General features: G+C 39.0%; 1 protein-coding gene across 1 annotated transcript in view; it reads right to left on the reverse strand.

Moving 5' to 3' along the window:
- Window positions 1–14,590, reverse strand: part of LOC136865952 (nose resistant to fluoxetine protein 6) — an 87,936-nt gene that overhangs the window by 57,868 nt on the left and 15,478 nt on the right. Inside the window, exons 3-4 of the mRNA XM_067142515.2 lie at window positions 11,413–11,639; window positions 3,636–3,706 (exon numbers count right to left, since the gene is read on the reverse strand). Of these exons, the coding sequence (XP_066998616.2) occupies window positions 3,636–3,706; window positions 11,413–11,639 (298 nt within the window). The remainder of the gene's footprint in view (window positions 1–3,635; window positions 3,707–11,412; window positions 11,640–14,590) is intronic.

The raw sequence follows: 14,590 nt of genomic DNA on the forward strand, positions 1-14,590 counted from the left end.
CTCTTACCCGGAGGCCCAGGGTTCGATTCCCGGCCAGGTCAGGGATTTTTACCTGGACCTGAGGGCTGGTTGGAGGTCCACTCAGCCTACGTGATTATAATTGAGGAGCTATCTGAAAATGACATAGCGGCCCCAGTCTCGAAAGCTAAGAATAGCGGCTGAGAGGATTCGTCGTGCTGACCACAAGACACCTCGTAATCTGCAGGCCTTCGGGCTGGGCAGCGGTCGCTTGGTAGGCCAATGCCCTTCAAAGGGCTGTAGTGCCATGGGGTTTGCTTTGGTTTGCTTTGTGTCTGGTGGGACCACAGTGGTATTATGTACTATGAACTCTTGAAGCCCGGCTAAAACGTTAATATACAACGATATCACCAAGAAATGATTACTTTAAATCACGAATTGTTCGGAAAACGACCTGAATGGGGCAGAAGACAAATTGATTTTGTTACACGAGAAATTTTCTTGCGAGGCACAACTGGTGGGATTTCAGCAGGACATATCAGATCAGTTAGATTCAGGAGGCCAGTTAGATTGCATAGCCATAGATCTTTCCAAAGCCTTTGATAGAGTGGAACATGGAATATTATTAAAGAAATTGGAGGGAATAGGATTGGACGTAAGGGTTATACGTTGGACAAGAACATTTCAAAATTCAAGGGTTCAGAAAGTCAAAGTAGGAAATAATATATCACAGGAAGAGAAAGTCTGGAAGGGAATTGCACAGGGTAGTATAATCGGTCCCTTACTTTTCTTAATATACGCAAATGACTTAGGGAACAATATAACATCGAAAATAAGATTGTATGCAGATGACATAATTGTTTACAGGGAAATAAATAACATTGAGGATTGTTCAGAATTACAAAGGGACCTTGACAGTATCCAAGAATGGGTTGAAGAAAATAATATGAAGATTAATGGAGGCAAATCAACTGTTACAACATTTACAAACAGGAGCTTTAAAACTGAATTTGAATATACTTTGGATGAGGTAATTATCCCTAAAGATGGCAAGTGCAAATACTTAGGTGTGAGATTTGAAAGTAATTTGCACTGGAAGGGTCATGTTGATGACGTTGTTGGGAAAGCATACAGATCGTTACATGTCATAATGAGGCTACTTAAAGGATGCAACAAAGAATTAAAAGAAAAAAGTTACTTAAGTATGGTTCGTCCATTATTGGAATATGCAAACAGTGTTTGGGATCCTCACCAAGAATACCTAATAAAAGAACTAGATGGTGTGCAGAGGAAAGCAGCAAGGTTTGTAAGAGGGGATTTCAGGAGAAAGAGTAGTGTATCAGAAATGTTAAAGGAACTTGGGTGGGAAACTTTAAGTAAGAGAAGGGAGAAAAGTAGACTTATAGGATTATATAGAGCCTATACAGGAGAAGAAGCATGGGGAGATATCCGTGAGAGGCTTCGGTTGGAAAATAATTATATTGGTAGAACTGACCACAAGTACAGAATTAGAAGGAATTTTAGCAGAAGCGATTGGGGTAAATTTCCTTTCATTGGGAAGGGCGTGAAGGAGCGGAACAGTTTACCAGGGGTAGTGTTCGATCCTTTTCCAAAATCTGTACAGATATTCAAGAAGAGAATAAACAACAACAGAGATAATAAATTAAATGTTAGAGGGCATTCGACCAGTGGAGGATATTGTAAATAATAAATGTGTGTGATTAAATTAATTCCATCCCCTGGTCTAAGGAGTTTGGACAGCCCAAGTAGGGGACTGCCTGTAGGGGTGAAGTACAGTGGGGACTTCGAGGGCCCTGGGACCGCTACGGTAGCTGTGAAGGCCCTTCAGGAACTCTGAAAAGTGGTGGCAAAAGGGGCTCTGGTTAAGACGCAGCAGGTCGTTATGCTACTTAGGTTCCAAAATGGGTAAAATATAAATATGTAAATAAATTCAATGTTAATTTTAATCTTATACCAGTTGTATAGTATTATTAGACGTAATTTCACATACCGTACTGTATATGAGTTGACTATGTTTGTAAGATATTATAAGTAGAATTTTGTAAACAATATACATTTATTAAGGATGATGTGTGTGTTTAATAGAAAAAATTATTAGCGTAAATTGTATAATATTGTATTCTAGAAAAATTTTCTTCGTCTCCTGTTAATTTAAAATTTCGTGCTTGACAATAATGTATTTTAGTGTACCATTTGGCACCGAGGTAGACACCTCATTTGCAAATAAAGAGATTTTGATTTGATTTGATTTGATAAACAGCCTGGCCTACACTGACGACTTGATCTTAATAGCAGATTGTGCCGAAAGACTGCAGTCCAATATCTTTGATGATGAAAACTGGTGTAGTGAGTGCAATATGAAAATAAGCCTCTCCAAAATTAAATTGATGTTAGAAGGTAGGAAACCTAAGAAACATTAATGTCAGGTTGGGAATGAAAAAGTGGGACAGGTAGATAATTTCAAGTATTCAGGATGTGTGTTCTCCCAGGTTGGTAGTAGAGTTAGGGAGACGGAATCGGGATACAGTAAGGCTAATGCAGTCAGTTCGCAGTTGCGATCAACAGAATTCTGTACGAAGGAAGAACGATACTATCTTTACACAAGTATGGTTTCAGACCTATTTTGCTTTACGGGAGTGAAAGCTGGGTGGACTCAGGATATCTGATTCATAAGTTGGAAGAAATAGACATGAAAATCTCGAGAACGTTCGTCGGTACAATTAGGTGGGAACAATGGTAGGGTGGTAGTTGGAATGAGGAGATAAAGGGTAGGTTAGGGATAAACTCAAATGATGAAGCTTTACGCATAAACAGGCTTCGGTGGTAGGGTCATATGCGGAGAGTGGAGGATGATACGTTACCTAGGAGAACAACATACTCTGACATTCAGGATCAAAGAAGTATAGGGAGACCAAGACGACAACGGTTAGACTCAGTTTGTAATAATTTAAAGATAAGAAGTGTAGAAATAAAGTAGATCACAGATCTAGTCATAAATAGAGGATTGTGGTTGCATTTAGTAAATTCACAGAGGTTTGTAGACTGAACGCTGGAAGGCATAAAGGTCTATAATGATGTTTTGTTCTTGAATCTATGCATTACTTATATTTTACTTGATAGTTTCGTATCGTTTGGTAGCACTGTGGAATAGAATCTTAGCAACAAGAGTTAATTAAAAGTGAAGAGTCGACAGGAGCACTGGTCCAAGTAGGAAATGCCAGTTGCCGAAATTCTTCGACAATTAATGGAATTCTTTGGCGAAAGTGTGATGAGTCGTCAGTGTAGTTTACCAAATCTTGGTGGGAGATTTTGGAATATCCCATGTATACTAGCCCTGATATAGTGCCAACTGATGTTCATCTCTTTCCTGTTTTGAAAGAACATCTTGGGAGCAGCAGGTTTCAAAGCATTGAAACATTGTCTATACGGTCAAGTCAACCCATTTTACGAGAAAAAATTACTCCATAGATATAGAATGCCTATGTCCATACAGATATCACAGTATAAAATAATATGCTAAGTGAATAACACGGTGCATGGTGTAAACTTACTTTTGGGACGCCCCTCGGAGCTAATTACAGCTCCGTCGGGGTGAAAAGCGAAATTCACAGTTCTTACTACTGAACATTTTTGAATGACTATTGGACTGTACCTACCTGCCTCCCTGGTTACAATGTCGTATCCAGTGCTGAGAACAACGATAACTGCGAAGAAGATGAGGACACAACTGAAAACAACCAAGAGAAGGAGGTTGAACACTACTGGAAAGGCTTCTACAATGTGTTATAAAAAAAATTGACATTAAATAACGATGGTGTAGAGGTAAGTTGGCGTAACATTCAACAGCTTCCTTCAATGAAAAAATGAAGAAAAGAAGAAAGTAAATGGCAAGCCACTTGGCGTATCGAACTAGTCGTAATCTACAGGTAACAGTAGGTTGTACCCGTCAACTGGTGTAAGCCGCTGTACTTGCGACAGCTAATTCTCTCGATCTAACAAGCCACGTGTCTGTCTTTGTTTTGATGAGTGTGCGTCATTTAGTTGTCACTGAAATTAACTACATAAATCAGTAATACAGTTTTTGTCATACGGTGTACAAATAGTTATTGGTGTACGATGCTAATTCAGTTTTCGTTGTTAAGTTGAGTATTACTTTGGTGAGGGTAATTTATTTGAATACTTCAGGATAGGAAATGTGTGTTTTATAATAGGTTACTTATATTAATGATCATTATTTCACATAATAAACAACTTACTGCTGTTGGTGTTATTTATTCCAATTAGTGCAATCCACAATCTACATTGTTGTAACCAACATTGAATTTGTATTAGTCCCAGTTAAATGACATAACCCTCAAATCTCACGCTAAATAATTAATCTCAAGAAACGCTATGATCCCAAACTACATATCCCAGTAGACTACAATCCTAGTTACATTGCAGAATGCAAATAAACAACAATAATTATTAAGACAGATCAATGCCTGCAGTGAGGTGCAAACTGTTTTTAACTCTCCTGAAAAAATTGCTTTTTGTGGCTTACGCTAGTTGGCCTGTACAGCATCAATATACAGAGCTGGCAACACTGATAATAATTTTTGACACAGCCAGGAGGTTACAGCCTACATTGTAGCAATATTTCAGCATGTGGTCAATCCTATACATGCGACCTCTAAGAAAGGAAAAATTTGAAGCAATATTCGTCTTTACAGGTTACGTCCAAACCAGGACAACGTGCCAAAATTTGAGTCTTGTGCAATGCAAATGTTTCGACCCTGAAATCTCCTACGAAGTGCGCTTGTGTTCCACGGTAACGCACATAAATATGTCGTCAACGCAACAGGAGACGGTCGGTGCTATTTTCGCTGGGGTCTTATGGTAAACAAGCCTTAAAACGAAGATATCTCCCCTTTTGGCTGTCGCATCTTTGTTCTGTTGAAAGAGGCCTTTATGATTAAGTGTTTCACGATCTAACAACCAGTTAGTAATGCAGTGAAAGAGTTGTTCAACCAGCAACCACCCTTCTTCTTTGTGTAGGCTATGGAGAAACATACACAGTCGGCTCAGATGTGAGGGTGATTGCTGTAGACTCTGATCATCAGTAGAGACCGGAGGTTTAGGCTTAGAGGTTACAATGCAACAAACAAACTGAAGATTCTGCTCAATTACCCTCTCATCACACCGCCGCTATCATCCCATATTATAGTCCCAATAAACGTATCACTTCTGCATTAAGCTGCTCACTACGTCATCCGAACGTCAGCTCTACGTCACCTTTTCGTAATAACGTATTATACAAATCTTTCTAGTGCCTTCCAAGCTCGATCTATATACAGCATCCCACTCCATTTGTAAGTTATTCCAGTTTCGACTGCGGTGTGCTGTGGACGGCAGTCATCTACCATACAAGTGTCTACACGCCATTTATTTTCATCTTATTCGCTTGGACTACATATTTGTGTATTTGTGTTGGGTCTTTAACTACCATTGCTCTTCGGACTTTATAACGTTAACTACTACTACTATATCCCTCTCCTGAAGAGGGAGGCAGGCCTCTGACGGTGACACTGTCTCTCAGGCCGGGAGATTTATTACGGTGAAGGAGATGTTCGGAGAAGGTGAGAGTGTTGGCGGCCTTGACCTATACTAGGAACTGTCCCGGCATTAGCCTTAGTGGAGAAGAAAGGGAAACCAAGGAAAACCAATCTCAGGACAGCCAAAGGCTGGGGTCAGCCGTGAGATCCAGCCCTGACCCATTTCTCGAATGCACAGGCGTAGAGCTACGTTAGAGCCATGGCCACGCTTCCCCTGCTCAGTTGGCCGGTCATAATGCAGAGCTGTTGGACCACGGACCAGCCGTGGCCACTTGAGGGCTGAGACCCACTCTGCATCTACCGACCAACGTTACCTGGTTTAGAACTCTTCAACTCTACGATCAGTAGTGGACCATCTGCGAGTGTGATAGATTTTCTTTCCGCTCATGAACTATAATATTGGAGCCTGGCGATGACATGTGCTTGAGAACTTTGACAACCAATTTCTTCACCTACACGCGTATGATAATCCCGGCACTTTGTGTTTATTCTCTCCGTAACTGGGAGTTTGCTTTGCAGGTCGCTTCCCCCTCATAACGCACCCGACTTGCTTTCCCCTCCCTTTTCGTTAATAAGGTTCTGTTATTCTTTAAAATGTTAGCGCTCGGTACGTGGACTCTTGCAAGAACAATTATGTGTATACTTTATTCTTATGTCACCGTCCAGATTATTTTCTCATTGCAATTGTGTGTGCGGTGGTTCAAAGTAACGTTACGTCACTTCCAGTTAATTTTAATGTGGTCGTCGTTTTAATATTATTTTCAAGTCTTTTGGTGCTTTTTCAAATGCATGTATTTGCTGGTTATAAAATACAGTACATATTGTTATTCACCCTGTTAAATCATTATTTATATTCAACCTTTGCGTGGTTTCTGTACCCACCTCGGATACCCCTAAATTCCAAGTTGCTTCCATATTACATGGTATTTTATTATTATTATTATTATTATTATTATTATTATTATTATTATTATTATTATTATTATTATTATTATTATTATTAATATATTCGCAACCAATGCATTTAATACCATGTCAAGGTGCACATAGACGGTTTAACGAAAACGGAATCACACTATTGCCGTGAAGATTCGAAGAAACTCCACTTGTCCCCTAAACTGAATGTGGAAAAGATGTATAGGTTTTTCTGTGATACATACTGTCCAAATAAAAACATGAGATCTGTTTCCGAATTTGTACACAGGACTATGTTCAAGGGCTATGGTCCAGAGCTTTTGTTTCACGTACCCAAGAAGGATCAGTGTTAAAGCTGTAACCACAACTACAGTGCTTCTAGAGATAGATTGGAGAATTTATAAATAACGTGAATTAGAGTCCATGAAAATGAAAACAGAAGACTAAAGCTCACAAATAGAAGACAAATACATTTCGGAGAGGACAGTAACTTTGGATCTACCGGGATGTTGTCTGTACCATTTTCAAGTGATGCTAAAATGTATGACAGAAGAAACCTATCAGCGTTCAGTTCTACTATATTCGATTGCTACAAATCAAAAAGGGGCTTTTGAAAGATCTGAGATATTTTCATAACTGAATATTGATTATTCAATTTTTTAAATTACTTGTTCAGACTGTATGATTTTGTTAACAAATGGAGATCGATCTGTGACCCTACGCAGCCCCCGCCTGGATTTTGTCTCTCCTGAGATTTTGGGTCCTACTAAACAGAGTGCGCACTGGGCATGGAAGAAGTGGTTCTGTGATGCGTTATTGGGGTCTTCGAGCCTCTCTAAGCTATGACTGTAGTGAAGAATTCCAGACAATGCGACAAATCACTTCCTGATGCCCACATAGAGCCTCCTGCGGAACGATCGGCGACATTATGAAAACTTCAACAACGGCTATTCAATGGCTGCAACCACTGGACATCCTAGTTTAGTTTTCACTTTTCATTTGTTTATTTATTTACTTATACCTTACAAAATTTCTGTGTTTTTGTATTTTCTTACTTTTTGTTTCTCTCTTTCTATATTGTACATATCTCTTTCGATTTCCAGTTTTTTACATTGACTTTTTAGATTTATTATATTTTGTGAATTATTTGTTGCTTTCATAATATTACTCAATTTGTGAGCGGCTTAACCAGTACCATTACCTAAATAAATAAATAAATTGAGAAATAAGAATCCTTTACTAGTAATCAATTTTAGAAATGCTATGAAATCAATTCCTCTAAGAAATATAGTATTTGTGACTAGAAGTTCTCTTTCACATTGTTAGTGCCAAATATTGTATGTCCCTATTTCCGTTAAATTACGTACAGTAAATGATTCCTTAAATGCTACATATGGGACAAGACAAATGGTTGGAACGGTTCGTCACAACTAGAGACTTCTTCTAGACTATATTTCTCCTGGAAATGTCATACATGTTTCCAGTTCTTTGGTGCATGTGGTGAACAAAGCCAAAATCATTTAACATATGCAGTTTTACTTTAGGGTGTCAACGAATGTTAAAATTCACAGGTGATTGACTTACAATTTATGGTATGTGGGCACTCCTACCGAGAAGCAGATTTAATGCATGCAACAATAGAGGGTGCAAGGAAGCACAAAATATGTACACGACACGAGAATGGAGTGTTTTTATTCAAATGGCCCTTAGGATCTCTTCACCTTACAATGTGAAGCAATTGACGTATTCTGACTTTAAATATCTACAAAAACTTGCACCCGAAATAATTCTTAACACGAAAACAAACAACGAATATGAAAGGGCAAATTGGCTTAAGATCAAGTGGCTGAGATTTGAACAGTGTCGACCATTCAAAATTCAATTCAAATGTGATCTTAACCATCCCAGATTTAAGGAAATTCATGTCACACGAAAAAAAGAAAATATAGCTGATTTTTTGGGAGACCAACACTATTTTTCCAACATATTAAAAGAGGTTAAATTGTGTCGGATGCGGAGAAGAAGGATTTACTTCGTTTACTCAACAATGGAGTCAACCCTTTCTAAATACTAGCACTTCATTGAAGACATCCCCGCTGCTGAGAAGAAAACAACATTTTTGCACTTTTCTGAAATATTTCAGATATATTCTTAAATTAATATGGGTTACTCAAATTTATTTAATTACTTGTTCATGTCTTATGATGTTATTAAGAAAATAACATCCTTTTGCTAAAATCAAAGGACTGTGTTAAAATCAATTCCTCTAAGAAATGCAATGTTTGCGCCTTGAAGTTCTCTTTCACGTCGCTATTCCAAAATGATGCATGTCCCCGCCGTCTATTAAAATATAGTGATTAATGTCTTTACTGAAGCATATAAAAGTGGTACGGTTGTGAAAATACAATTAAAAGGAAATAATCTACAGATCAGGAACACTGATTCGTGGTAAGTAAACTACAACCGTAGCGCGAGAATTGGCCAGGTCCTAAACTCAAATGACGAGACATTCACGCGACACTCCGAGTCGTACGTACTGACTTATATTTTGATAATTCCTCCAAGAGTTTCCCTTTTACTTATCTCTACGGATAGATCAGGGACGTGACTTGTTTACAGATCTCCTTCTAAGAAGTTCACGGTTAATGAATGTCTGACTGTAGCCTCTGAAAGCACAAACCTTTCATCAGGTGTCAGTCATGCTCCAAGCCATGGCTCCGGGCGTAGTACCAGCAAGTGACAGCAATGCTATTGCTGAGTTAATTGAAATTGTTTTAGATTCAAACGACAATGATGGCGATTATGATAACATTGAAGAAGAGATTTGAAATAAAAGTGATATTTCATCTGATACAAGTGATAGTGAAATTGCACCTACAGCCGCGTGTGCGGAACCAAAACAATGGCTCAGTGGGTTAATAATATTGATGACCAACCAATTAATCATCACTTTACAGGCTCGACAGGGATATCAGGAGAACTGAGGGACAAACATTTTTGTAATTCGTAAGGAAGTTGTCTGTATTCCTGAAGGTTATTGATCCATCGTTTCCGACATTGCGTGGGAAACAAATATTCACACTATGGAACAATTATCGGACCCACATGGAAAAAGATAGCGAAAAGTTGTTTGACACTGTTGAGGATGAAATTAAGGCATTCTGATGTCCCAGGTTCGTAAACTTGAAGCATTCAGAATAATTGATCTCAACAAAAATTATGTTATAACTAAGATTTTGTGTGGTAAATTTCGAAAAATTCGGCTTAATATAGAGGAATTTCACACTACTCATTGTCTCTCGAAGAATTGGTGTCTCAATACATTTCGAGGGCTCAGAATAACAAGTTTATGTCGAACGTTTGGTAAACTTTACAGGAGAGCATTTTTAAAGTTTGGTGAATAATAAGTTCAAAACCAATAATTATATTTAGGACTATTCTGGCTGGTTTAATGGCTTTACAGAGAGTATTGAGACACCAGTTTTTCGAGAGACAGTGAGTAGTGTGAAGTGCCTCTATATTACAGCCGAAGTTTTCAAGATTTACCACACAAAATCTTCGTAATAATTTCATTGCTGTTGAGTGCAATTATTCTGAATGCTTCACTGAAAAGTGTGCGTGAAAATTCTGGTTGCTGTTCCACTTGTGCCAATTTTTTGAGACTGGTGCACAGTAGTGGGTGGCTCACTCTTGTTGAGAACGATTTAAATCTAATTTCTGGTCGAGCGCGTGTATCTGGACTACTTTTTCCTGCTTTACTCGCACAAATCAACCTCCGATGAGTGTTTCACGTGTTTAGATGTGTTTATTTGTCCAACGCGTGTCCCGTTTCTCGGGTATGAGGTGAGATGTGTCTGTCGTGGCAGGGTGGCGGGTTTTTATGACCGGATGCCCTTTCTGACGTCAACCTTATCAGGGGAGTTAATGGGATGAAATGAATGATGTGCTATATGATAGTGGGAGGGAAGAGGGTGAAACCACGTACGGCACATAGCTTGCTCCTGTCAAAGAGCACCAAGGGGTCTGCTCAGGGCTTAACGTCTCTATCCGTAAGGTTAGGACCTGTCAAGATATCAACTGTCATCCTGACAGCTGTCAAAATCACGTGGCTTTGTTTACAAACAATATAACGTGGTCGGGGTCAATGACCTCGAGTGCTGACGAGGTGGCTTAGAATCCGCCCAGCCCTACTACTACTACTACTACGGACGAATCACCATCCACAGCGTCATATGCCCTCACTCCATATGAGCATTGTAGAGAGGTTTCGAATTATATACCACCATCTCCCTTAGCCTACCGGACAACATTCTAATAGTGAACATTTTCTCGACAACTGAACTCGAACCGGCAACCACGGTGTCAGACGGTTTAGATTTCAGCGCCTTAACAGTCATGGCCACCAGACGGGCTTGTTACACATGTTCATATACATACTGTATACCGTTTCAAATGTTAAAATTTCGGAAATCAGGTAAGATCACAATGTGAAAATTCATACCTTATATTTTTACGATTGGAACTTCAATTCCGGCCCCGTGGTGTATTGGTAACGTACGTGCCTCTCGGCCGGAGGCCCCGGGTTCGATTCCCGGCCAGGTCAGGAATTTTTCTCTCGACCTGAGAGCTGTTCGAGGTCAACTCAGCCTACATGATTAGAATTGAGGAGCTATCTGACGGTGAGTTGGTAGCCCCGATCTCGAAAGTCCAGAATAACGGCCGAAAGGATGCGTCGTTCTGACCACACGGCCCCTCGTAAATCTGCAGGCCTTCGGGCTGAGCAGCGGTCGCTGGGTATGCCAAAGTCCTTTCAAGGGCGTTAAGTGCCGTGGGGAACTTCAATTAAAGCATGACTCTCAAATCTAGTGTTCAGGAACATTCCATAGCCAAGATGGTAATACTCTAATACCATGTTTGTACTTACACAGCAACCCAGTCTTGAGTGTCGAAGTGAGGTTGGTCCGCAGTGTGGCAGTCGCTCTCTATCACATTAAAGTTCATTTCCATATTCATCGTATTCAGAATTATTGCAAATTGCTGATAGTCTCTCTCCACCATGAGTGCTGTGTCATGAGTGTTGCAGGAAGATGGCACGCACTTGGCTACCTTAAATGGCATCGCCGCCGATGTGAAGCCGGATCTTGCCATGCCCTAGAAACAGAATTATCAGAATTCTGAGTTGGGCACCTTATAGTATTATTTGAATATTAAAATAAAAGTAATAAATAACTGAATTATTCACTTAAATAAAATAAATTAATAAAATGATGGGCGCCAGAGTTCACCTAAATGGATCCTACAAATTTAAATAGAGCATGATACTTTTCTCCCCCAGAACGTGTACTTAGAAATGCTTACTGGTACATGTGCTTCAGGCTTTACCTAACCTTCTGAAAACGACTAAATAGGTAGGAACTGCACCTAGGTTCATCAATAACACTGATTCTACAATACTTATACAACTCGTGTGCTAAGGTACTGATCTTGGTATTCACATCATATGACAAATTTCTTTAATTTATGGCCCAGTTTCGAGGCAGAGACTAACAGTGCAGGATTGTGTATCTGAAAGTGTCCCTAAAACCCAGTGTTCTTTCTCAGTGAAATAGATGTATAATATCACACTGATTATTTTCCATGCATGAGAAATTTATCAACACACCAAAGTATACACACACAAAATACTGCTGGAAGAATCCATATTTGCACAATTATTCTACATTTAAGAAAGACAGTGGGCACAAAAGCGAGGACATAACTACCTTTTGTAGTAACCTCAATGACCAAGAGTTACAACACATACATTTGGATAAATACCCTTCACTATCTCTATGAATCAACAAAAGCTGCCGGCTACCACCAACAACACAGGGTTTATCAATTTGAAACAAATACAGTTAACAAGAAGTTCGATAATCTGAGTTCTCCATGACCGTCGAGAAATCTCAGTAGCGGTTGCCACGCAGAAAATTCTCAAACTGAAGACACCATCCTACCTTTATAATGCATTTAAAACTATGGAGTCGGTACATAACAGAGATAATAGGTTTACAAAAACCACCCTTCAAATTCCCCTTCATCGTACCACTAGATTTAAGAAATCCTTTGTTTGCACTGCATCACGTATCTTTAACGTCTTTAATCTTCACCGTTTAGCAAATAACACTAACTGTACACAACTAAAGCAGTTCTTAACATCTATCTTTCTGGAGGTGTACGCAAGAGGCTGAGATCAGGCATTCTTGTGACGAACAATCAGAAATATGTATATTTCGAAGAAAATTGTTTCTCTGCCTTAGCTTTATATTCTTTAAATCCATGTAGTCCAATATAACAGAAGGGCTTAATGATATACTTTCTTATTTATTATATATAGTATGTCTTAACCTTACTGGATTTGGTATCTGTATTTTCATTTTTTTTTAATGTTTCATGTTTAGTTTAATACTTTAATATTATAAAAATGTAGTTACTGTGATCATAAATCTGTATTGTATTATAAGCTTTTCAGCCTCAGTGGCATGTAAATCATGATCAATAAATTCAAATTCAAAATTCAAAAAAAGTCTTGACTTACATGCAGTTAACAGTAAGATTAACAGTAAAAGTAAATATATGAAGAGTTCTTTAAGTAAGGAAATATGTAGTATGAATAGTGAATTAAATTCAGTTAGTACGGAATTGTCCACTAAGATTGATAGTCAGAGTAAGGAGATAATTCAGTGAGTGTTGAACTGTTTAGTAAAAGTGATACCGGGCGAGTTGGCCGTGAGCGTAGAGGCACGCGGCTGTGAGCTTGCATCCGGGAGATAGTAGGTTCGAATCCCACTATCGGCAGCCCTGAAGATGGTTTTCCGTGGTTTCCCATTTTCACACCAGGAAAATGCTGGGGCTGTACCTTAATTAAGGCCACGGCCGTTTCCTTCCAACTCCTAGGCCTTTCCTATCCAATCGTCGCCATAAGACCTATCTGTGTTGGTGCGACGTAAAGCCCCTAGCAAAAAAAAAAAAAAGTAAAAGTGATTGTTTAAGTGGTGCTGTTAATGGTAAAATAGATTAATTAAACAGGACGTTCGACCATAAAAGTAGGGAAATTCAGCAAGTAAACAATAAAATTGTTGAAAACAGCAAGGAATGTTATAAGAGAATAAAAGTAGTGGAAGTTAAAGCCAAATAAATAGATAGAATTAAAATCAATCAGAATGATTTAACGAAGCTAACAGATGAGAAGTGTGAAAAATTAATAATAATGTTATTTGCTTTACGCCCCACTACTTCTACTGTTTTCGGGGTCGCCGGGTTGCCAGATATTTGTTCCACGGGAGTTCCTTTACGTGCCAGTAAATCTACCGACAAGAGGCTGACGTATTTGTGCACCTTCAAATACTACCGGACTGAGCTAGGTTCGAACCTGCCAAGTTGTAGTCAGAAGCCCAGCGCCTCAACCGTCAGAGCCACTCAGCCCGGCGTGAAAAGATAGAGAAAGACATCAAATCAGTAGAAGAAAATGACGGAATGTTATTGTAATAAGGAATTATATCATGTCATGTGAAGTTAAAGTGAGAGATTAATCAAATCCAAGTAGCCAGTAATATGTGTAAAAGGAACTTGCTTGTTACTAAAGACACTGGAGTACTCGAGTTTATTTATCAACAGTTTCATCCGACGGAATTCTTAAAAACGGTGGAAAAACGGTTTTGTTAGTTGTGAATACAGTGCGAGAGTGTTACATATGTATTATCACGACCTATCAGGCAGATTACTTTTGAGGTAGGGATGAGAGAGATGGCTTAGTTCTAATACCACGTATCTGTTCCTACCCAATACTTTCCTTACGACTGTTCATGACTCCCAGTCACATATGGATATGTAGTCCATCAGAATTATTTTAACTGTGTTCGTTTTCCTATGCTAATGTGTAAAGGCAAATGAACCTTGTCGTACCGTACTGTAGCAATGTATGTTTGTATGACTTATTTATGCATTCCTGTAGTATGATGTATTTAGGACTCATTTTACTTTACACTTAAGCATAGGGAAACTCAGCGAAAATTGTTCTGATGGAATGAATATCCATATTTGGGTGACAGGCGCGACCAGTC

The sequence above is a fragment of the Anabrus simplex genome, chromosome 3, assembly GCF_040414725.1.
Source record: "Anabrus simplex isolate iqAnaSimp1 chromosome 3, ASM4041472v1, whole genome shotgun sequence".
Classification (NCBI taxonomy): Eukaryota; Metazoa; Arthropoda; class Insecta; order Orthoptera; family Tettigoniidae; genus Anabrus; species Anabrus simplex.